Genomic DNA, 25,621 nt, shown 5'->3' on the forward strand with positions numbered 1-25,621 from the left:
GAAAAAAAAACACACAGGACAACATTGGATTCGAACGCAGGTACGTCAAGTCTTCAAGCAAGGATCACACCACGCAAACACGAAAGCGGACGCTGAAGAGGGCTTTTCGCAGTGTATATTAATTGAGGAAGCCCCAATTACCATCTTCAATCTCCGAAAAATATTAAAGAAAATAAGCAACGGATTCGACTCCAAACAAAACAGGCGAGTTACCGCTTTTGATCTTTGTCAATAAGCTGCTGTCCTAAGCTCCTGGTAGTCTCTTCGAAAGCTTGCCTTTGCTTCTCAATCACTTGTGTTCTGAAAACAATCGATCAGTCGAGCGGTTAAACACTGCATACAGCAACAAGAATAAAACACTGAAAATGATTAAAACTGTTTCTGCTGCATCAGCGGAGTCGAGCACGAACAAAGCGACATGACCCCATGCAAAGTCCATTGCGCTTCAGCGGCGCACTGCACCATTCGCAGCAAGGCTGCAGAGTTCAGTGCACGTGACGCTTGGCAAGGTCACCACTACTTTCGGTGTCGAAGCACCTGTCCTCCTGTTATGACCCATGTGAATCGACAATGAACAAAACGATCTGCACCACGCTACGCAGCAACACATGGCCATGTAAGAATTCCCATGAGAATTCAGCGTGCTTGCCCGCACTGCGAAGAAGGTTTGGCGCTAGAGAAAAGTGAACAACTTCAGGATAAAAATCCAGCGACATTTTTCATCCTTTATGGTTCCATATACGTTTCCGTCACGTCCCTACTGTGTGATTGGCGTTTTCCAGACCAAATTGGTGCAGAAGCTTGGCAGAAGTTTTACTTTAGTTGGCAGTTGGCTGCATGTAGTTGCACCTAGCAAGTAATGGCCGGTGTCCACCACGTGCCCTCGACGAGTGCTGTTCAGGGCTGTCTGAAGTGGCAAGTGGCACAGCCCTTATCGAGGAGGATATGGTGCGGTGGCACATGGTTACAGGTCACAAGCTTTACTACAAGCTTTCCCGCTGCCAGCGGCGCCGAGAGCCACCTAACCAAAGCACGCGAGATAAGGCTTGCGCGAGAGGACGACTGCTCTTCTGCCGGAGGCTGGAACTGGGGGCAGTGGGAAGCCCTGGCACTCAACACTCATGCCACAACGCCGCGGACAGTGCACTGCGTAAATCGTCTTCCAGCGGCACGGCTGCAATCACTTATACGAACAATCCCGAATCGCCCAATTACTGAGCACACGCGCCGTACGAAACAGCTGGAGACAAGCAGCAGGAGGCCGAGTACCAATCGCAAGTTGAGAAGCCTGCCGGAGAAAGAGGAGCAGTAACAGAATATGTGCACCACAGGGCGCCTAGCCGACGGCTCCGACTTAAAGTCAGTGTAACAACTTTTACAAGGTATAGTCACTGTAACAACTCACAACTCTTCCCCTAGTGCCTAATGGAGAGGCGTCTCTCCGTTTGAAACTCGCTTCTCTTACAATGCACTGGGCGGTAAAATGCTGGGTAAGCCTTAAGCCTCCGCCATTTCCGAAATTATTGGAGACTAGGATACAGAACGTCGCCACCTGCGCGGTAATTTCCAAAAACCTGTGGTAGAAATGACAAGTTCACGCTACTGCGACGTCCCGCCAAAACATTCGCGAACGACCATGTCTCGAAGGGAGCGACACCGACGTAGCACGAGGGGAAGATGTGGAGCAGCGGCGGCTCGAGCACGCGCGCGGCGCCTTGACCGCGTTTCGTCAGAAAATCCAGACGGAGCACGGCTTGGGCCCGTGCATCCGTAAGCCGGTCACACACGCAAAATCGGCTTGCGGCGCTCAGTCACCAAACGCACACAGCTTCCTGCAGTCATACTTGAGGGCTAAACTAGCGCCACAATCATTTACCCTGAAACGTCATGGAAAATATGAGAAGTTAACGCAGGCTGAACTGATGCGTTTCTCTTCTTTTTCTTTCGCAATTCGGATTCGTACGGCTCGGATTTGGGCCACGGTCGTTTCGCCAAACTACAGCCAGAAAAAAAAAAAAAAAAAAAAAAAAAAAAAAGAGAAAAAGAAAAAGAAAAGAAGAGGAGAGAGAGAGAGAGAGAGAGAGAGAGAGAGAGAGAGAGAGAGAGAGAGAGAGAGAGAGAGAGAGAGAGAGAGAGAGAGAGAGAGAGAGAGAGAGAGAGAGAGAGAGAGAGAGAGAGAGAGAGAGAGAGGAAGTAAAAGCTTTTCTCACTACAGTGTTACACCACTCGAGAAGCGTCACGTTGAACCTGGTTAGCCAAACTCGCGGCCCGCGCACTGTTTCACGTACTGCACTTCGCAGAAAGCTGCAAGTGTTGCTCACCACTGTATACCACTAATCGTTCTTAAACTCAATAGTTCACACGGAAGGTGGCAAAGGGCTGCAAGTTACGAGCGCGGCAAAATAAACTTCGGGGCGTTTCGTACAATGCCGGCGAGCGTGCTAATGCGACAAAGACATCCGGATGCGCACGAGGTTGGCTCTGGAACCTTTCCCTATCGCTTTCTAAGCGACTTGAATGGAATTACAGCACGATTGTTTTGGCAATAGTATAGTGCTCACCTGCCCGTAAATATATGCATAACATAAAAGCGGAAGCCGCATGAGTGGGCCCATCGCGGTCGCAATGCTAAGCATGTCTTTAGGGCTTTCAGGGGGCCTCCGTGACGTCGCTCTCCGCAGTTATTGGCCCGACTAGGGACAGCATCATCCTGCTTATACGCACACCTGACGACGCATCAACCACAGCAGAAACACGGGGCATTCGCGGATAGATGTTTCGAATTAAAAAAAAAAAAAACTACAGCAAAAATGGGAACCCAGCCGACCACTATATAACCACTGGCTGTTTTGCTCCTCGAAAGCTTGCTCTGTGGCATTATTCGGCAATATGGTCATATCGAGGATACCGGACCTAACTGTTTCCTTATACACACGCATTACATACACGGCCAAACTCTCGTGCGCGTGCTAGGACGCGCTGATCCTCGTTACCACATAAGCGAAGAGCCACGCGGGGATTCTTAGCCGCACCAGAAACTGGCTAAACATTCGTCACCCTAACGGAGCCACATTCTAAGCTGCGTATACTGAGCAGGATCGGGCAGAAAGCTCACACACACGTTAAATCAGGCGGACAAGAGAACGTTCCGACCATCAACCCAAGGCGCTGCCACAGCTGCTGACGTGCAGATATGCAGATTGACTCTCCAAGCACAGTATTTTCGATGCGGTACGTCCTAAATAGCTTTTCAATCAGAAAACAAAAACAAAACAAATCAATACCTAAAACTTCCAACGTGCGTTATAGGCAGCTCCCTTGTATATATTCAGTTCACGCTGTCATAATCAATCAATCAATCAATCAATCAATCAATCAATCAATCAATCAATCAATCAATCAATCAATCAATCAATCAATCAATCAATCAATCAATCAATCAATCAATCAATCAATCATGTTTATTTACGTGCCCAGGAACAGCCAGAGGCCTGAGTGCTGGCGCACGGATAGTTACATAAAAACAAAATACAAGAAACATATTGCAAGAAACAAACAAGCGACAAGACACACACAAATTGAAGTAGTGAAAATGACAGAAATAAAGCACAGGCGAAGCCTGGGTACAGGTAAAAAGATAAAAAAAGAAGATACCTTTGTTGCTCTGCTTATTGTAAAGACCACACAACAAGCAGAGCAACAAAGTTTGACAGTAATACAATAAAAACAACGGTAAGAGCGTAGAATAATAATAATAATAATAATCGTCATTATCCTATTTAGGTCCACTGCAGGACAAATGCCCCTCCCACTGATCTCCACCCGCTGCCCGAGTTCATTCCTTGCCTCCAAATTTTCTTATTTTATCCCTCCATCGAGTAATCGGCCTTCCTCTTTTTCTGGACCCTTCTCTCAGTGTGCACTCTGTCACCCTGGTAGTCCACCGGTTGTCATTCCGCCTGACTACGTGTCCAGCCCAAGCCAATTTATTTTTCTTTATTTGAACTATGATATCCTCTCCTCTAGTTTGTCCTCTGATCCAGGAAGCTCGTTTCCTCTCCCTTAACGTTACCCCTATCCTCCTTCTTTCCATTGCCCGCTGAGCCAGCCTAAGTTTGCATCCAAGTTGTTTAGTAAGGCGCCAATTGAGTTTCCGCTCTATATGTCATCGCCAGGACGCATTGGTTATAAATTCTTGTTTTCAGTGATAAAGTTAGCTTAATTTTCACTATTAGGGAGTGTTTGCCGAGTGCACCCTAGCCCATACCTATTCTGCGCCGGATTTCTTTCTCGTGGTTGGGATCAGCACTGACAAGTTGTCCAACGTAGCTATGTTCTTCTACTTGTTCTAGCGATGCGTTACCTAGACTGAAGAGGGCGCTTTCGGCATGCTTATTCATCCTTACTTTAGATTTATTCATATTTATTTGCAGCCCCACGGCAAAGCTTTCTTACTGTAGCTTTTCTAACATTTTTTGCAGGTGCTCTGCCGACTCACTGAGCAAGACAATGTTGTCTGCAAACCTCCAATGGCTCAAGTATTCCCCGTTTGTCCGCAATCCTGCGCAGCCCCAGTCAAGCTTCCTAAATACCCATTTCAGACACGCTGTCAACAGTTCCGAAGAGATGGTATCTCCCCGACACACTCCCTTTCGGATCAGGAACTTTCGCTATTCTTGTGAAGGATTATCCTGCCCGTACATACCTTATATATGTCTAGGAGTCTTATTTAGGTCTCCTCTATTACCTGGGACTTCAATGCTGCCAGCACTGCTGGGGTGCTTACTGAATCAAACGCTTTTTCGTAGTTCATAAATGTCATGTAACGGGGCGTATTATACTCCGCGGATTTTGTATTTCTTCATTGATAACATGGATGGGATCCATTGTAGAGTATCCTTTTCTAAGCCCAGCCTGTTCCCGAGGCTGTTGGAAATCTAGGCTGTCCCTTTTGCGGTCAACTATTACCTGGGTAAACAGCTTGTATGCACAACTGAAAGTACGCTGATGGGTCTCTAATTCTGAAGACCTTTGGTACCTCCCTTCTTGCGAATCAGAATTATGTTGGCGTTTTTCCAGGCTATGGGCGTCTTCAAGGTCCTTATGCATTTGGAAAAAAAGGTCAGCAAGCTTTTGTAGTCAGTTTCCTCCCCTTTTAAAGGATCCACGGTTATGTCGTCGTTTATGAGTACGTCCAAATGAATCGGCCATGCGCTTCTGACGGTAGCTGCCATCGACACTGGCCAATGCCCCTGAATGGGTACGCGGGAACTGTGTGCGGGATTGTTGACATCGCAGCCAAACGGTAGTTGCTGAATCGTGAGATTCCGTTCCCTTGTGGGCACAAACCCGGCATTTTTTATCCCCTTTGTAGCGGGGTAATGACGTGCAATCTTACCAAATAAGCTAATATATCTATATTTCATACTCTTCGCTTCATTCTAGCGCTGCCCTTAGGGCATGCTCAAAATACTCTTTCCTGTTACAGATGGTAGCTGTCCTACGCAATATTCCCCTCTCTGCTTTTAGTTCACCAGCATTCTAATCTTCTTTCTGTCGCCTCGACAGCCTTGAAGTTAACTCCCTCTGTGCTACCCTTAAATCCTAGGGCTTCTGGAAGCCGAATATTTCCTTCATGTAGATTTGGATGGCTACACTCGCATTCCAACACTATGTGCCGCATAGTATCTGTTTCTTTTCCGCAGACCAGGCATACCCCATCATTTTGTGTATACTTCTCCACAAAGCTCTTAGTTCTCAAGTAACCTTCTCCAACCTCAAAAATCAAAGCACTGCCCTTGGAATTATCGTAGAAATTTTCCTTTCTGATGTCCAATTTCTCTGCCCTGTACATCTCTAACGACGTCTTAGCTTCCATTTTTTTTCTCCATTTATTCGTTTATATATGTCTTGCCTCTTTTTTGGTTACCTTGATTCTCTTTGATTCTCCGCTGTTCTTTCCGTATTTCATCGTTAACCTTCTAGTCTTCCTTAGATACTGCGTGTCCACGCTTTTCAGGTATAGGTACCTCAAAACTTTATCTGTCCACCTACGTTGAAACATTGCTCTCAACCTCCCCTCAAAACATATTTTACTCTGAGCTTCTCGAACTTCAATCGAATTTTCCGTGCGCCCCCAGCGCCATCTACTGGTTCGCTTGAACACTATTATTCTTTTAAGCAACTGCTAAAAGACCTCCCCTGCTCTGCCTCATCAGCCTACGGGTAGAATCATGGGTCTTGGAACGAACGCAACGGGTTCAAGCCCCAGCAATGGCAATATTTATTCAAGACATGGTTTTTTTTTTTATCGTAAAATGTTCGCTCAGTAAAATTCCGCGCATTATTTCCGAAACTAAAAGTGGTTTCGTATCTTTGAGGTCGGTTTAGACGTGCAGCGCGGCATATCAACACGATTAATTAACGTTTTGCATCGTACCGGAAATGCCGGGCTTGTACTAATCTTGGAACAGAATATAGTTGGTGAACCGGCCATAGCTTCTGTCACCGTCAGCTGTCAGCTGTCACCGTGAGGTGGCTAATCCCCCTGAACGAGTACGTAAGGATCGTGGGCGGGTTTGTTGACGTCGCAGACAAATTGACGGGAATTGTGCGTGGATACGTATGCTGGCATTTCAGCCAATAATATTTTCGGTACCATCGTTGTCCCGCCAACACCGACGCCGGATCTTCGCAGAACGGGCCATGCAAGGCTATCGCCTTAAAAGCCAATGGACATGTGCTATGTGCCCGTACGTATGTTTGCATGGGGCAGATGACCCTCCGATATACTAGTAACGTACTACCGTCGACATGTTTTGCTAATCCCCGCGCGAATATGGGTCACGTGCGCGTGGGCACGAGAATGAAGCAGCAAATGCATGTATTTCTGGTGTTATTATTTCCAGCTGCGACGAGATCTACAAACCACGATTAATTTTATGGCGAAAGCCTTAAGTGCCCTATTTTCCGAAAACCGCCGTTGTAGTTGTCCTCCTGTGCAGAAAACGGCCACCACTGTAAAGAGTACACACAAAAAAATTTTGAGTTCGCGTGGAATTTGAACCGGGATCCCCAAAGAACAGGAACCGAGTGGGTTACTGCAGCACTACCCCCGCCCATTGGCAGCGGTGGAACAAAAATTGTCGCTGCTGCTGTTCCTTTCTTCGTGTAACATACCCACTCGGAGTATTGGCCAGGAATTGCGAGCTTTGAGGGGCCAATGCGCCCACTTAATAAAACTTTGAAGTCGGAACGTAAAAGCTGTAGAATAGCGCGTGCCGCGTGAGACTTGAACGTGATGGCACGTGAGGGGAACAGGCGTTCACCAGCCGCGCAGCTAGGGAAGATCTGACGTATGCCATCGAAGCAAGAAACGCAAACGCGACGTCGCAGTAAAGGAGCCTGTCGAAGTAATTCGAACCAAAAGACACAGAAACGAAAGCGATGAAAGAGACGCTAATGCACTGTATCAGTTAGGAAGTCATTGGTAAGTATCGCCAGGCTTTCGCCTCCAAATCATCTAAGTATACTTAAACGCCACGAGGAACTTTCTCACCTGCCTCGTAGACCTTAAGAATAGAAGACCCCCAATATAATTACTAATCCCCGAGCAGCCGTGGTCGAGTAATGGTTCCCGCCTACGAGGCAGGGGAGCCTGGGCTCCTGGGCTCGATCCCCCAATCATCTGAAGAGAGAAAAGCAACTGCAACTTCCTCTGCCCTCCTGCCCAGTGGCAGCACCTCACGGCTTGATCGCGTGTGGGCGGTGCTTGGTCATCTCTGTGATGCCCCGTTTCACGTCAGGGAAAAAGAATGAAAAGAAAACGGGAGAAATTATAGCTTTCTTTATATATAAACCACAAGACCGCCATTTGTCGGTCAGAGGAACCTAACAAAACGAACTAAAAAGGCTGCGACTTGTCACTTAATACAAACATTTTCAACTTTGAGGGTACATTTAAAAGGGAACCTGATTCCCACAAGCCGTTTGTAAACGAGAGAACTGGCTAGCATGCTGAATGTTCTGATTTTGAACTAATTTTGGCAGATGGCATCCGTCCAGTCGTATGCTGGGGTCATTGCATACCAAGCGCCCCAGCCGTAAAGTCGACCATCACGGATTTCTTCAGTAAAAATTGTGGGTTATCCTTGCTTGGTCCACAATGCACCCTCAAAGTATTTTTGTACAATTTTTTTTCTTTTTGTAGCCGCCCTTTCATCTCCAGGGTCTAAAGCAAAGTTGCGTCTGTCAAAGAATTAATTAAAAATTACTTCTTTTTCAATCACCACCATTTTTCGTGGACATCATGTTGATTCCATGGACTGCCTTATGCCGCATTCTAAAAATATTTTTGCTTTTTTTCTGCTCTGGTTACGCCATTCAGAAAATACACAATGTTGCGCATTTTTCAAAAAGCAAATAGAAGCACACTCTATCAGCCAATGAAGCAATTTTTTTTTCTGAATTTCACCCCTGTGGACAATTCGTAAAAAATATATTGACACTGAAAAAAGGAGAAATGTACGAAAAAGCATTTGTCAAATTTTAGAAAAATCTCCTTTCCGGCCAATATTCACCCCAAAATTGCGAATTGTTTTGCTCGTAGTAAAAATACGAAATACAAGGCCTTCGCTAGTACAAACGATCGCAGCTTATCTCAGAAAGTTTAATCAGAACGGTTTTTGTTTTAGCTGAGAAAAAAAATTTTGAATTTGTACATCGACACTGTTTCACCACGTTGTTCCACAGAGCGTCTTCTCTGCACGGCATGCGCGCCTGCATGAAAGACGCGCGAGCCAGCGCGTTCGCGCTGCAAGAATAACTTTCCCTGCAATGGTATTTTGTAAAGTGAATACGGGAAAAAGGGCCAGTTAGCGTGTTGGTGGGCAAAGTACAACGTGGAGCTAGCGGTGGTGCGTCCATTCTGCGAGTACGTGCAGACTCAACGGCTGGCTGGAAATCAGACGAGCATTTAAAGCATCAGTGTATCCGTTTCCCGCTACCGCATGCAAATAAATCCGCTCAACTCGATGACTCGACCGCTGCTCACTTCCTAATGTTTGGCATACATAAGGGGTACCACGCATAATATACATTGATGCTTTAAATGCACGTCTGACGTCCAACCAGCCGTTGAGTCTACACGTACTCGTCGTAGAATTGGCGCACCGCGCCGCTAGCTCCACATTGTACTTTGCCCACCAACACGCGAACTAGTATCCCTTTCTCCCGTATTGACGCCACAAAATACCATTACAGGGAAAGTTATTCTTGCCGCGCCGCTGGCTCCAGCGCCTTTCATGAAAGCAGGTGCATGCCGTGCAGGGAAGGCGCTCTGTGGAACAACGTGGTGAAATAGTGTCGGTGTACAAATTCAAATTTTTTTTTCTCTGCTAAAACAACATTGATTGATTGATTGATTGATTGAGGGGTTTAACGCGCCGACGCAACGCAGGCGATGAGGCGCGCCGTAGTGGAGGGCTCCGGATTAATTTTGACCACCTGGGGATCTTTATCGTGCGCCGAAATCTCGTACACACGGGCATTTTTGCTTTTCGCCTCCATCAGAAAAGCGGCCGCCGCGGCCGGGAATCGAACCCGCGACCTCGTGCTCAGCAGCGCAACGCCTTAGCCACTGAGCCACCGCGGCGGGTCTGCTAAAACAACAACTGTTCCGGTTAAACGTTCTGAAGTAAACTACGATGATTTCTACTAGTGAGTGCCTGGTGTTTTCTATTTTTACTACGAGCACAACAATACGCAATTTAGGAGTGAATATGGGCCGCAAAAGGAGATTTTTTCCAAATTTGACAAACGTTTCCTCGCACATTTCTACTTTTTTCAGTGTCACTATATTTTTAAAGAATTGTCCGCAATGGTGAAATTCAGCAAAACAATACTTCATTGGCCGAGAGAGTGTGCTTGTATTTAAAATGTTTGAAGATGCGCAACATCGTGTATTTTCTAAATGGCGTAACGAAAGCAAGAAAAAGCAACAATGTTTTAAAATGCGGCATAGGGCAGTCCAGGGCCTCAACATGACGTCCACAAAAAATGGTGGCGATTGAAAAAGAAGTAATTTTTAATGAATTTTTTGACAGACCTAACTTTGCTTTAAACCCAGGAGATAAAAGGGCGGCTACAAAAAGAAAAAAAAATGTTGGACAAAAATACTTTGAGGGAGCATTGTGGGCCATGCAAGGATGAGCCAAAATTTTTACTGAAGAAATGCGTGATGGTTGACTTTACGGCTCGGATGTTTGGCATGAAATGACCCTGCCGCTTAGCGGAGACAAGCTTGGTTGTCCCCACTAAGAGAGAAAAAAAATGGCTCAGGTTTAATACTCACGAGAGAACGCAAATACCATGCACAATGCGTTTCATGAAAGTTTGCTTTCGCTTGAGATTTCGCAGGCGGCCGTCTAGCTATATTTACTGGATGAGTAGATTCATCCTTTCACTTGTGCTAAAGCGCAGGCATAGACGGCCGAGCCGGCACTGAGTGATAAAGCGCAGGTGAAGCAGTCGTTTCATTTTTCTTAGTCGCGTGGTATGGGAGCAGCGAAGCTCCGAGCGAACGAAGATATAACAATAAAAGGCGCACCTTGCACAGCAGCGACTGAAGGTCACTTCGACGCCATGAATGACCTTGACTCGAAAGATGTAATGTAGTGCAGCTTTCGCTCTAAAAAAGATTGTAAAGTACTGCCAAATCACCGTGACAAGGCTTACGGACTCAACGGAAAAACTGAGTTTCAAGCCATCACGACGCTATTTTGTGGACGGACATTCTGCTTCAGAAGCAAGCTGATCCGAGAAATTTTCGACGTATATATAGAAGAAAAAAAAGCCAGCGGTAAAGAACGCTATGGAGACCATAGAGTTTGCCTTCATCGTATGGAAATTGAAATCGCAAAAAGTGAGGAACTGCAGCAAGTGAAGAAAAGCGTGGACTGAACCCCCAAAAGCGTGGATCCGAACCCCCAACCTTCGGATTACACTTCCGCACTTACAAATTCAGCTACCGCGATGGCCGAGTTCCCCTCCGCTTTCTGATTTCTGGTGTATTTATTCGCATGTTAGTGTAACTCACTCGTTTGTGTGGCAGCCAGCGCCGCTGTGACAACTCGGTGTTACATGCCTAGTCCGGGACTCTATCATTTACGACCAGTCGAGGGCAACCGAGTGGCGGGAGACCTGCATATGCTACTTGTGGCACCAAGATCGCCAGAACCAAGGGCCGGTATATGTATGTAACGTATTACAAATAGGAACGAGCGGCTCGTTCATTCAACGAGCTCTTGATTTTTTTTCTTTCTTTCTTTATATCTGTGTGTGCGTGTGTGTGCGCGTGCATGCGTGAACACACAAAGAAGAGCAACCAGTCAATCAAGAACTAATAGAAGATGTCCGTCGCTTTTATTGTGAAAACAAAAAGTAAATTTTAAAAAAGAAAGTGAAAAAAAAAAAAACAGGTCCCTTCTACCAAGTGGATGCGAAAGCAGTAGTATCCAAATGCCGAACATGTCCTCTCATTATTATCATCACCCTTTTCCCTTTGCGCTTATTTTTTTTTTCTTTCACAAAAACTCTTTATTTTAACAAAGAAAGACTAAGGGTACGGGGACAAAAGGTACACATAAGTACCTGACTGGGTCCCTGCTTGTAACTGACAGCCTTTGCCAATGGTCCTTGTAAGGCCCATATCTAGACATAGTGGCAAAAAGCCCAGAAAAAGCAGCACAAAGAGAGGAACTACACAGGACCAACTTGCCCACTTGTCGGTGTCCATATCTAGGCTGAACGTTACGTAGCCTCAATACTGAGCAATGTAAAGCTCACTGTAGATCAAGTTAGACCTAACGTCACGCCAGAACATATCCGCGTTCGTGCTTTCGCACCATCTCTTGGGGCAGTGCCCTATGATCGAAGGTTTCAGTGGATGCCGATGAAAGCGCTACTGTCGCGCGCCAAGCAAAAAGGATATTTTGTAGAAACGGAAACATACTTTCTTACTCTCCTAATTGCTACAACATAATTAGCATGCTCAAATCGCTCATGTAGGCCTCAGTACATGTCTCGAGCACACGTTTCTGTCAAATAAAATTTCCTAAGTCGAAGGCCCCAACGCATCATTAGGTCCACCTTCACCCAGCCAAAGCCACCAAAGCGTTCGGAATGCGTGCTCGTCTCACATCCAGGATACCCCTGGTTCGATTCCAATCCAGACCCAAACTTACCTAATTTCCTTTCCACCATTCTCGTTTACAGGAGCTTGAAGCCCATAGAAATTGGGCGGCGTCATTCAGAGTATTCCCTAAGCTGTTCCTATTCTTTACACCAATTGGCCATTTTGTGTGCCATTTATCGGCCACAATGACACCGGATTTCAGATGTACCAGATTAATTAATGCTTTCGCATTAAAACCGTGCACCGAAGGTGGGACCAGCGCCGACAACTTTCAGATAACGAGATCGACGTTTCACCGGTTCAATTACTGGCGTGGATGTATTCTCCGCTACTTTTTGAAGTATTTATGAGAATGTAAGCACATCCCACACTTGGAGGTGGCTGCGCTGCTCCGACAACTCTGGATGAAGCGAACCTCTCTTTTAAACCACAGGCTGTCACTCGAGTATCTACAACTTGTCAGGAGCAGTCGACTAGCAGGTAGCCATCTTTTGCTAGCTATAGTACCACGCTTGGAGGACCGAGTCCCAAGTTATCCATGCAGCTTATCAGAGTTGGGAATGAGGAGACTGTTGAACGCACACAGAAAGAAGGCAGTCAAGAACGCCTAGGAAGGCCTATGGGAAGTGTTTTGTCGCTTCTATTAAAAAAAAAACACAAAGTTCGAAATGTTAAAAGGAAGGAAGTGGAGAAAAACACGCGCCTGTAGTAGGAATCGAACCCACAACCTTCACATTACATGTCCAACGTTTTAAGACTGCTTCTTCCTCTCGCTGTGCTTCAAAAACGGGCCCCAATGAAAGTCCGGTAAAAAGTTACTCCTGGAGCGAATTCACTCTCTCTTCTGTATAACCGGTTTTGGGGGAACGGAACCCTTTTCGCAGCGGCCTGTGTTTGCAGCACGGAGGGAAAAGAAAACATGCATTACCGATACAGCTGTGAGGTTGGCTGTACAACCCCCAATTTGTTCGCCAATATGACACAGCTGATGACACGAGTATTACTGATTATTTATCCTTATGCTGGACAGTCTCAAAACAGAAAGTCGCGCAAAAAACTTGTGGTTTAAATGCTTTGATACGCATTTCCCTTGTGGGAAAAAGAGTAAGAGAAATATATGGGTAACGGAGAAATAATTCCACGAAAGAGACGGACCATTACCAAAGACATAATAAAAATGGAATCGTGAACAATTACGGTCTTATAACGACTGTTACACACTAGTCTTAAAGGGGCCAAGCAGACAAAACACAAAGTTGGTTCATTCGAAAGATTGCCTCGTTAGAATCATACTGACACCACTTTTAACGTATACTTCGCTCAAATAAGCTATATATAAAGAAAAAAAAAGGGAATGGCCATGCGACTCACTACCTCATTTCCGTTTCACTTAAATCTAATGCATATTCATTTTATCCCCATAAGAATGGTGGGGTAAACAATGGAAGTTACGCAAGTGCACGTAAACATATAAGTACCAGTGTTGCTGTTGGTACTGCGTGCACTATGCTTGTTATAGCTGTGCAGCAGTCAGGCGCTTTGGGGTTGACACTGACCAATTGGCATAAGCGACATAATCCTACGTGACCCTATTTGTCGAGCATACCCCATGTTTCACAAAATTACTTTCTACCATAACAAAAACAAGCTAGGTGCAAATACGGTCAAAAACAAAGCAAAGGTGGACAGCGGTCCAGCACAGTATGGTGGCGCCATCTAGGAGGGTTGACAGTAAACAAGGCTCCGCACTCTACTGCAGAGCCTAACGGCACACTGACGTTCGCTTGAAGACCTGTCCTTGTTACGTCATCACAAACGTCACGAAAATACATGATTTGGCGGAAGAATCATAATTTTAACTTAATGAATTTCTCAGTGAATAAAGCATCGTTTGCATTCGGACAAGTGCTGAGGCACTATAAAACACCAAATCTTTTGCATAAAACAAACTTATATTTTGTCTGCATGGCCCCTTTAAAGGAGCCATGAAGACAAAACACAAGTTTGTGCTATTTGAAAGATTTCATGTTTTATAGTGCCCTCAGCACTTGTCTGAATGCAAACGATGCTTTATTCACTGAGAAATTCATTAAATTTAAAATTCTGATTTTCCCGTTAAATCGCGCATTTTCGTGGTCTGAATTGACATCACAGGGCCTTGTTTACCGTTAGTGAACCTAGATGGCACCACCACACTGCAGCAAGCTGTTTTCTGCCTTTGGTTTGTTTGTAAACGTATTTGTACCTGGCTTGTTTTGTTCATGGCAACAATTGTTTCGTGAAACATGGTGCTCGCTCAACAAATACGGTCACGTAAGGCATCGTCGCTTGTGTCAATCGGCCAGTGTCGTCTGAAACAACCCCAAAGCCCCACAGTCCTGTGCAGCTAAACCGAACATAGTGCGTGCAGTACCAACAGCAGCATACGCATCAGTACTTCTAGGTTTATGTGTGCTTTTGTAACTTCCACTGTTTGTCCCACCATTCTTAGGACTTTCAAAAAAATGTGCCCTAAATTTAAGCGCAACTAGCTCGTTAGGCAAGCTTATAAGCTCTGCCTAATTTGCGTTTGCTTTTGCCGCCCTCCGCCAATCGCAGAGCTGTCTGGTATGACATCATAGGTTCTGTTGCGGGAAATGAGCTAGTGGGTCGCATGGCCATTCCCTTTTTTCCTAATTATGTAGCTTATTTGAGCGAAGTTTACGTTAAAAGTGGTGACAGTATGATTCTAACGAGGCAATCTTTTGAATGAACCAAACTTGCGTTTTCTTTTCATGGCTCCTTTAAGGCAGCCCAAGGAAAGCATTACGCCAAGACCTTATTAAGCTTATGGTATTTTCACCACACCGTTTCTGGCATCACTTATCACATGTTGGTAGTAACCCAAACAGCATTACCATGGATGGTGAAGTTTTCCGCGATCATGTGACAATAGCTTGGCATTATAAGAAGTTCTTTTAATTCGTTTCTTTACTGCCTGATCATGTGGTGATGCGTTGCACAATGAACTGTCTCTCCCCCCCTGCCAAACGTAACCCTAACCTACGACGGCACTCTTTTCCTCTCATTATACATGAATGTAAAAAATCTAATGTTCTTGACACACCAAACGCAGTTCTATGCAGATATGCAGAATGAATAGGATATTATCTTACAATCGTCTCTCAGGCATTAGCGAAAATACGCCCCAATAACTGGCGAGTGGCCGACGTTACACCTATCTACAAATCTGGCAAGCTGGCATAACATTGAAATTACCACAGCAATTCTTTTCCTTGTGTATGTTTCAAACTTTTAAGAATGCAATATCTAACTTAATAGACACCGACCTAGGAGGTAAAAAGATTTGGTAATCAACATGGCTTTCGGCAAAATCTTTCGATTGACGCAACTTGTGCAAACAACTGATGTCTGTTTGCGAGGGCTTTGAATGACAAAAAGCAGACTGACTACATTAGTCTTGACATGTCTGAAGCTTTCGAAAGAGTCCCTCATTTAGAACTGATTGACAAGTTCATGCAGTTCAGAATTAACTGAACAACTCGTGCATACCTAACAAGCAGAACCCAGTACGCAGAAATTAACAATTCCAAATAACATTATTAGATGTCATTTCGGAGGTTACTTAAGAGCCTGAGTAAGACCAGTCATATTTCTTGTTTATGTAAAGGATAATTCGCAATGCATTCACAAAAATATCAGTGTGTGAGTGTTTGCAGATGGTTATAACATAAACAAAAAATTAACAATCAGGCTGATCAAGAAATTCTTAATGGCGCTCTTAAAATACGTTAGCAGTGAAGCCAAATCTGAGAAATGAAAATGAATGGAGTTTCCCTGTATTACACACAAATCAAAACATGCTATTAAGTTCAATTATTCAATTACGCGCTTTCTTCTACATCACTTGCTGCAGATAGCAGTTTTACGTAAAGTATTTAGTCACAGCTCTCTTCGAGGAATCTCGAGAAATCTCGCAAACGGAAATGACACTTTTCTATGGCAGATTAAGCTTGCTCCAAAAGACGTTAAATTAACTGCTCAGTTATCTTTTGTATGACCGAATTTGGAATATGCAAGTGCCATAGAGGACCATTACAAAACTTAACAGATTAGGAGGATTGAAAGAGTCCAAAGAAGAGCAGTTAAATTTATTTTGTCACATTACTTGCGACAAACTGATTCCACAGCACAAATGTTCCATTTACTTATTTACTTAAATGAGCTTTTTCAGCGGACTGATGGCGTCTAGCCAGATTAAAGTTTCTCTCCTTGCTTTTCAAAAAAATATACTGACATGGACACTATATTTAGCGCTACCACGGCAGGGCGCAACATTGAGGCACACATGAATATAATTTCAGAATTGCCTGACTACACAATAACGCATATGCCAATTCTTTTTTCCCCAGAACAATAAAAAAATGGAACACTCTACAAGCAGTTATTCAAAGCAATACAACAACACAATTTGAAAACACCCTGAACCAAATTGCCCTAATTAAGATTATGTGGATCACACAACATACAAAACATAAATTATGTTCATTATTGTTACTGTGTATTGGCGGTGAGATCCTCGAGTGGTGTACCCTGGCTCCTCACGTCAGCTTGTGGGCTCTCGCCGCTGCCGTCTGCCACACTCCGATTGAGTGAGGCTGCAGTTTCTGTGCTCGAACTGGGCCGTTTCGATGCTTGACTGCATCGAAAAGCAATTCTGCCTTAAATAAATTATATTACGAACACCCGAAGACTATAAATACACCAGGCTGTGTCCCACTAGAAGCTAATAACTATCAACAATCCAGGGTAACTCCTCTTTGCCAGCCCGTCTGCGAAGTCAAAGCTGCGTAAGGGACTAAAGGTAAACAACTTTCTTTGTTTTAACTGAAAAGATCCCGCGTATCCTAGCTCTCTCAACTATTGTTCAATGGCCAGCGATTCCTTGTTTGCTGAGAAATAATTATATAAAGCCGGCACTTCTCTTTGCCATTTCCAGTCCGGTTTTTCGTGACTGGTATGTTACAAAGCACCCAGCATGAGCCGGGCCCGACGTCAGCTCATTTGTCGCCTTCTTAGGCCAACTGGCTTTTACACTGTTGTGTCCCTTCACACTGCATTGGCTCAAATCGTTGGTTTTGAAACCGTTTTTTGCGAAGCTATCAAGAAGTCTTAACAGGCAGAGTACTAAGCAGTGGGCGCTAAAAATCGCATCACACGGCAGAAAATAAAATGGATGGCTTTTGTTTCACTACTGGTTTAAGTTAAATTTGTGCAACATTTGAGCACACCGATTTTTATTTTTGTATACCACCATCAAAGTCTTAATGAAAGGTGCAGGATAGTTCGGAAGCTTATAAAAGGCCTATATGGGTATTTGTTTTCGGCAGCATAACATTCACTTCCTTACAAACTGGCTTTCGTTATGGCTGCGCGCAAGGAAGGTACATGTCCAATACGAGCATTGCTTATGTCCAAACCTTGTTCATGTGCAACAAGGTCTGTCCAATGTCACTGCGGAACAACAAAGACAACGTTGTCTGGAGACCTCAGAAGCAGCTTTTGTAAACTGAATTTCTATCCTACTAATCATTACTATAGCAAATCAAGTTTTTAAACTCACATGGTTATGACATGACTAAGGCAGAATACAAAATAAGGCAGTGAAGGTTGGAAACTGTCGCAAACAAATGCAAGCATTAGTAAGCCTGCTAGTAATCTGGTAAGGAGTGAAAAAGATGGACGAATGAACATGCCCAAACACTTTATGGGGCTCTCCTTGGTTTACCGACCTCTCTAAGTGTATAAAATTATTCGTTGCAAAATCTGCGTTGATGTTCATTGAACTGAAGAAAAGTAGTCTTGCTCTTTCCAAAGCAGTGTCATCATGGAGCATATGTGTTGTTGTGGCAGATTCAAATGAGGGGTGGGGCAAACATACCAAAAATGTCTTTTGAGGTTGGAGAAATATAGAATTCGGCAGTGTTTTTTGCATATATCGTATCAAAACTCACTTATCTCTGTCAAATAAGATTGCTTTTCATATCAAGAAAAACAAGAACACACAGCGTAAATAGCTTTTGATATCGCATCGGCGGAAATACTAGACAATGACTAAAACTAAATTGGCTGGCTATATGTGTTGTATATCCATATTCTGGCATAGAATCTGTGCAGAGATGAGCCTCTAGAAAGACTGCTTATGCACTATTGACAATTCCCACTCAGTAATTTCTACGCTTTTTATAAAAAGTTTTGGTTCCAGTTTCACTTAAGTCGAAAACCTACTTTTTATGTATTGACGTTTGTACATTAATCTTCATGCAACAACTTACGCTTGTTTTGAAATTGGTCAAATGATGTTGGTTGCATTGCAAATGAATTAATCTAGTTCTGAAAATACAGAATTAAGATATTAATTGTTCAAATGTGGGAATGAAAATACAAACGCCACGCCCACGCCTGCCGTACTTAGCACTCAATGCCCAAGGCAAAGTGATAACATAATCGCGTAGAAGTCACATGATCATTTGCGCTGCGATCATTTGCGCCGCGACGCAAGAGCATCGGTCGTGCATGCCTTTGAATGCCTCGAATTTTGAGAGCTTGAAAACTCGAAGCACACTTCTCATTTTGCGGAGCAACAATTGCGCCTGCACACATTAAAAAGGCAAGTTTCAAATTACAGTTAACTCAGTCATTACAGTCTCATTTTAATACTTTCCTTAGTCAGTGTTAAAATGCTATAAAACATCAGTAAAAACTGTCAGGCCCATTCTTACTAAGAGCCCACCAACACTTTTTCAAGAAAATACAAAAGTCCTCTGGTGTCTTGTACCACCAATGCGGTAACAAATTCTCGTAGAAAATTTTGCCCTACGTTTAGTATTAAATATGCCATGATTGAGCAAAAGCGCCCTTTACCCAAAAACCCATATTGCAATGAAAGTGCCTGATTTGAATTCTGGCTTTATTCGAGGTTTTCCCTGGTCCCAACTGCAGTGCAGGGAGAAGAAATCATCACTGTTTTCAATGAATTACTGTTCTTAACGAACTCAGTGTCCTGTCCCGAGGACTTCGATATAACGAGGGAGTACTGTAAATTACACCCCGAAGAGATTTGGACTCAACAGCCTATCACACTGCTTGCTTCCCGTAGGCACCAAGATTCTCAAGGTTATTAGATTTTTTCCCCAGAAACACAGTTTTGCTGTTCCACTCTCAAAATAACTGTCAAGTGTGAATGGTAGCCGCACAAATAAAAATTTTAAAATAGGGAATGTTCGCAGGTATGCCCTGTTTCACCCCCAATGTTGATTGTAGGTTTAACTGCAGTGGACCCCGCTACTCTGAGACAAATTTCAGCTCCACCGCGCCCCAAATTGTTGCCAGTCAAGCTATATCCCTTCACTCTTACAAAAAAAAGAAGGAATTTTCCAACTGAAATTACTTCACAGTGTGGAGCTTAGAACGTGCTAGTGAAAACAAAAATTGGTGGGCCAAACCAGTCATGTAGTGGCAAATTACCCAGCGAAGCTGGTCCTGTTTCACCGAGTTGCCCACATTCATGAAACAAGGGCCCAGCCCAAAGGAGTGCATCAAACTGCTGTGTCTTGGCTGGCCGGTGGCGTCTACGAGACTGGTGGCCGGAGCCGCTGTGTTGCGTTTGATGCCACACCCTCTCCCTCCTCCATTGCATTTCCACTGGTGCTATGCCGGCCCCTCTCTACCTCTCCGCAACTGTAATACAGCGCCGAGCACTGGCGCCACACTGCGACCTCTCTCTCTACCCGGCTTCACCGACATTTCCCAAATCAGGTCCCTTTTCCCCATGTGAGGGGGGTTCAATCGACCAGTTTAGGGGAAATTCCCAAGGTGGAGTAAGTTTTTTCGGGGGAAAATTTGGCATCCTCCTGAAATGCGGCCGTACAGCTACAAAGGAAAGCTGAACAGCTTTCTCAGAATACTTGCAGTTGAAGAAAAATCCATCCTGGACCAGGACGAGTTTTCCTTTAACTGCGAAGTTTCTCAGAAAGACGTCTAGCTTCCCTTTGTAGTCGTACGGTTGCATTTCAGGTGGAGGTCAAACGTTTTCTCGAAGAGGGGTGCAGTTGAAGAAAGCACCCCAAGGCTATCCCTGCACTACTAGATGGGACGCCACAGCATCTGAATGACATCAGTGTTAGCAACATTTCTACGTGACGTATTTCCTGCAGTTTACAAATGGGCACCCCAAGCTTCAGAAATTAGCATTCCTTGAACAGACAGAAGATTACATATAGGGCTTGTTTAAATGCTGTGTCAGCATCCAATCACTGCTCATGCGTTTCATACTAAAAAAAATTGCCTCCATCTCCCCGCGAGGGAACCCTGGTGTGATGCGGCGCATCTGGGGGTTCAATTGGCCTTTCCATTGGGTTGAAGGAGAGGAGATCGCGGAGGAGAGTCGCGCATGCACGCACATGCACACCAGAGCAGCTGTTAACGCAGCGTTAACGCAGCGAAGCGCGCGCCAACCAGGTGCGCCAGCTGTCATTATGCTAATGCGCCGGAGTGAGAGTGTTGCACACAGCTGTGGGAGAGGCGAACGGAGGAGGGCTGCGGACGGCCGTCGCCGCCGCCGCCGCCGCCGCGGGAGGGACATGCCTCAGAGCAAGAGATGCGCCGCATCTAAAAGAGCGATCCACTGGCCACGAAGTGCTTGTCGCTGTCTATGCTTGTACCTGGCTATCCAAACGGTGTAAAAAATGTTGCTGCATTTATAAGGCAGGGCAAAAAATGTTCAGATGCCATTAAAAAATGCAGTGCCCTTACACTCTGTAAAGAAGGGATGACCAACAGAGCTAGGCCCAGTACAAGAAGTGCACAAAACAAACATGCTGTTTGTAATTTGCGATTGAGCATGTTTCCCAGGTATTTAGCTGAATGAAATTTGGATGGACTATAGTTATGTTCTAGCCAACAACCATAGGGGCTGTCCATTTTTTTCCCGCAAAAGCCCATGTATTGACAGAAGACGGGAATTCCACAATATTTACAACTTGACAGTGAACTACGCGATTATGGAAAGTAAACCAAACTCAGTGTAACTTTGGAATCGTCTTAGTGGCTAGTCATATAATTTGTTTCTGGGTTAGTTTCGATTAAACAAGACTAAACAAGAGCTACAGCCATTTTCTCCAAACATATTCCCTCCATAGGCCATGTACTGACAGCAGAAGGAAATTCTGTAATGAGCACTCTCAGTATGAACTGTTCATACTTCCTGTAGCGCTGTTATGACATCCCCAGTTTTATATGCTGAATTCTGTTGTCAATTTCAGTTACACATATTGTACAGTTTTCAAACTGCTTTGTGCCATGAACTGCATTTTTTTTTTGTAGTTTGGTCATGATCTGTGCTGCTCATTTATATATATACATTTAGTTTTAGTCTCTATGTTACTTATGCTTAGTGCTTATTTAGTGCCTTTCGCACATTACTTGTAGTACATGCTGCAACTTGTACTCATGCCTTTGTTAGGCCCCCTTACTTAATGCCCTATCTGAGGGCCTGTAAGGTACTTGTAAATAAATAAAAAAATAAATAAATATTGCTCTGCAGTTGATGGGTACTCATGTGGTGTTCCAGCTTCTGGCTGCACCCTACAAAACTTGTCATGGACATGCCTCTACAGATAATGCCCTTAGAACATGTCAACAAACAATTAAAGTTTATTAAGGTGCTCAAGCACCAACAAAAGGTATCCCGGAATGTGGTTCCATCCTCACGAGTGCCAGCGACAACAGCACATCCCCACCCACAGGAGTCGGATGCATGTATGTTAATTGTAGCCTCATTTAGACCTGCTCATTCGATGTGATTAAAGCTCCGTTTAGTTTTGTAACGAGTATCTGCCTCAGAAATAACAATTGTGGCCTCATTTAAAACGTAAATGGCATAAAAATATAAATATAATAGGAGAGATGAGACGACCCATTAACTGACAGCCACCTGCGCTGCTTCTGTGAATGTGAGCCACGCAGAAAGGGTTGAAGTAGCTCAAGGCTCTGCATTGTTAAATATAAGCAGAATTTGTTAAACAGGTGCAGGCTGGCACCTTTAGAGCAAGAAGCAACAAAGTTTAAGTAATCCACGCAATAGCAAAGTGTCTTTGAGTAAGAAAGACATTTTCCAACTGTCCCATTCCATTGTAGTGATTTCCCATACAAGCTCGGTCAACCTTCCAGCCACTGTCGTCCCACACAACGGCCAAATGCCAGGCCAGGGGGACGCTTGTACCTATTCTGCTGGTACAGCCCGGCACCACCAAGGCTCATGAATACACGTGGTGCTTACCACAGCCACGGTGGATGCTCAACTCACTATCCCCTTGTGGCAGGACAGCCACCATACTGTTTCACCCCCCAGCAAAGTAGTGTTGTAGATGGATGGGTGGCCCTGCCAGATCGTGAAGGGTCAGGGGTCCCTCGCAAGGGTACAGGCAGCTTTCCAGGTGTGAATCCCCTCTTAAGGGCCTGCACTCAACCAGGGACACTACTACTCATTGACGAAATACAATGAGCTTCTGGCGATATGCAGATTCGAACCTGGTACCTTGCGCATACGAGATGAGTGCAATACTTCAGAGCTATCGTTGTGGTACATGACAGTCAGCAGGGAGTCACACGTCTTTCCTCACTATAAGAATGGATGTGAAATATTAATACTGAGCAGCATCCCAGACAATCCATGTTGATCCGGGCGTGATGATCGAAGAGCCCTAGTATAAAAAGTTTTTCAAGTGGGAATAAAATATTCTCTCACTACACAAGCTCTCTGACTATACAATGGATCTTTCGTTTTTTTGGAAATTTGGCACATCGGCCCATCCGCTTCGGTTGGGTCCTTCTTCTCACCTCTCACACTCTTGTGACATGCATGAATGTATTGTAAGCTCCAGCTCAAGAGTTAGAGCACCAAAGTTTTCAACTGATGTTTAAACTGAGAAAAAATATTCTGTCGTGTTGTTCCTTTTTTTGTAGCTGTGTGAAAGCTTTGTTGCTGATCGAGTACTTACTTTTTGCAATTAACATAAAAAAAAGTTTAATGCTGTGGTATCAAGCATTTATAGGCAAACAAGGAGCTCTTACTTGAATCATATTCACTTAAAAATGTGATGAGAAGCCTTTGGCCATGTTCATTTGAAGTACAGTTGGCCAGAGTTCCACACTGTGCTAAAAAAGTCTAATATTTAATTTTTTCTCAGTTTAAACATGAGTTGAAAACTTTGGTGATCTAACTCTTGAGCTGGAACTCCCAATACATTCATGCCGTGTCACAAGAGTGTGCGGGGTGAGAAGAAAGACCCAACCAAAGCGGATGGGCCGATGTGCCAAATTTCCAAAAAAACGAAAGATCCATTCAAGCCTGAATATGCAACAAGGCAAAAGATCAAACCCCGCCTGAACACAAGCCCACTTCTAACATCTTACTCAAGGAATGCTACAACATGCCGAATGGGGAATAAGACGAAATGCCAAGGTGCGTGCAGCAAGAATGTGGGCCGACTGGCAAGTGCCCAGGGCTCACAACACCAACTGAATGTGAAATGTGAACTGACAGCAGAGCCTGAAATAATGGAGAGGCTGCGAGGATCCACCAAAACCCTTTATCAAACTGCCTTCTGCTAGAATAAAGGTGTTAATATTCCATTCAGCATCTCAATCCATGTTGCCTTTAATGTGGTAATGTGGTCATCACACATTTTATACCTCGTCAATTCATGTGCCCACTATGCGGGCTCACTATTCAACCATCTGCAGTAGCCGACCGTCTTTTCAGACTCCAAAAATTCGGACTTGCTGGATATTCCGGACTTTCCCGAGGAACTGCCAGTTGTCCCATAGGAATAATGTATATGAAAAATGAACATTTCGGACAAAATAAAGCCATAAGTTCGATTTTCCAGACAAAATTTCCCACGACAGAGCCAAGCTGCGACTTCAGGACAGCACCATTTTGAAATTTAAGCCACCTGGCTAGCTTCCGATTGGATGGGGATTGGCTCGACTCCTGTCAGGGTAACAAACTTTGATTTTGGAGGCCATAATTTTGCATGTAGTCTGCAGCGGAAGCAATCTCAAAAGCCGGAAATGGGTCATACGTGACCATACATTGTCAACGCTTTGGCGTTGTTGTCTAGTGTTTACGAAGAAAACATGACGCTTGCAGACATGCAAGCACACATTCTCAGACAGGAATTTAATGCAAGGAACCATTCACGACTTTTTCAGTCCTATTTAAATGAAATAAAGTTTGTTTTATGACTCGCGGATTTTTCGAATTGCTCTTTTATTCGGACTATCTTTAGTTCACCACCAGGTCCGAAAAATCGGTCGGCTACTTTTAAAGCATGCATTTCATGCACCTGAGAACTTTTTCAAAGAAATGTTAGAAGCTTGTTTTATATAGGAGTGGCAACTTTACTAACGCACTAGCACAGTTGGACAAAGTTACAGCGTCAAAGTAAGGCCGAGTTCAGACTGTTGTCGCAACTGTCGTAATATCTTTAAATAATGACGTCATTAGACATCTCAGCCAACCGAAATGCGTGAAACGCCGTGTTTTTTTACGTCCATAGTGCACGATATGGCTGTTACGTCGGTAGTCTGACCATCGCATAAGGCTGCAAACCGGGTCATTGCAACTCGACTGCATCGACCATTTTTTATGAAGCAGAGCCATGCAGCTACCATCTCACCTATTAAACCGGTACATGTTATTTGGTGTCACTACACAAGTCCAAATCACTGCGAAACAACACAATGTGGGTTCAATGAATTCGCATTGGAGCCACGTTGCGTCAGTTCGGGTTCTGAAGGGGTTCCAGAGCTAACGTAGTGCATCTCCCACGGGACTGTGCAGGTGGTCAGACATAAAAAAAAATTCTACTTCCATTTAAATGCTTCACCCCATTCAGTATTTTTTGCAAGCTAAGTCGCTAACTCTTCTTTCCCAGACCATACCTGCCAGGTTCGCCGAGATGGCATTAGGGAGATCTGTCCCAGGGGGGGGAGGAGGAGGAGGGATACAAAAATTAGTAGCAACAGAATGGAATGATTTACATTTACATGCATTTCTAATTTAGTTACAACAGAGTAGGAGCTGAACTGTTTCGTCCAAACTACTAACGAACTACACGACTGGTCAGCTGCCAAATCTTCGATGCGGCTGACGCCGCCTTTTTCAAGAACCCCTGGGAATACTGCTGAGCATAACAATGTTCGTTCCTGCTACACTTCGCCAAAAGAACGCGACTGAGCTCGGATTGTGCGAGAACTTAATGCTCGGAACTGGGGACGATTTTGTTTTACCATGCTGAAATGCCTCTCGCATTCAGCGTTTCTGTGGTACTGACCAGTTCAACTTGCGCGCATTGCCAACTA

General features: G+C 44.5%; 1 protein-coding gene across 5 annotated transcripts in view; it reads right to left on the reverse strand.

Moving 5' to 3' along the window:
* LOC144155625 (RUN and FYVE domain-containing protein 2-like) overlaps window positions 1–25,621 on the reverse strand; it is a 75,921-nt gene that overhangs the window by 6,477 nt on the left and 43,823 nt on the right. For 3 of the 5 annotated variants that reach the window (XM_077687187.1, XM_077687186.1, XM_077687188.1), the window contains 2 exons: window positions 16,752–16,892; window positions 214–300 (listed from right to left, as the gene is read on the reverse strand). In XM_077687187.1, coding sequence (XP_077543313.1) covers window positions 214–300; window positions 16,752–16,892 — 228 coding nt within the window. The remainder of the gene's footprint in view (window positions 1–213; window positions 301–16,751; window positions 16,893–25,621) is intronic. The other 2 variants (XM_077687189.1, XM_077687190.1) reach the window with 1 other exon arrangement.

The sequence above is a fragment of the Haemaphysalis longicornis genome, unplaced genomic scaffold (assembly GCF_048455015.1).
Source record: "Haemaphysalis longicornis isolate Haplotype H1 unplaced genomic scaffold, Haemaphysalis longicornis Haplotype H1 scaffold_1, whole genome shotgun sequence".
In the NCBI taxonomy this organism is placed as follows: domain Eukaryota; kingdom Metazoa; phylum Arthropoda; class Arachnida; order Ixodida; family Ixodidae; genus Haemaphysalis; species Haemaphysalis longicornis.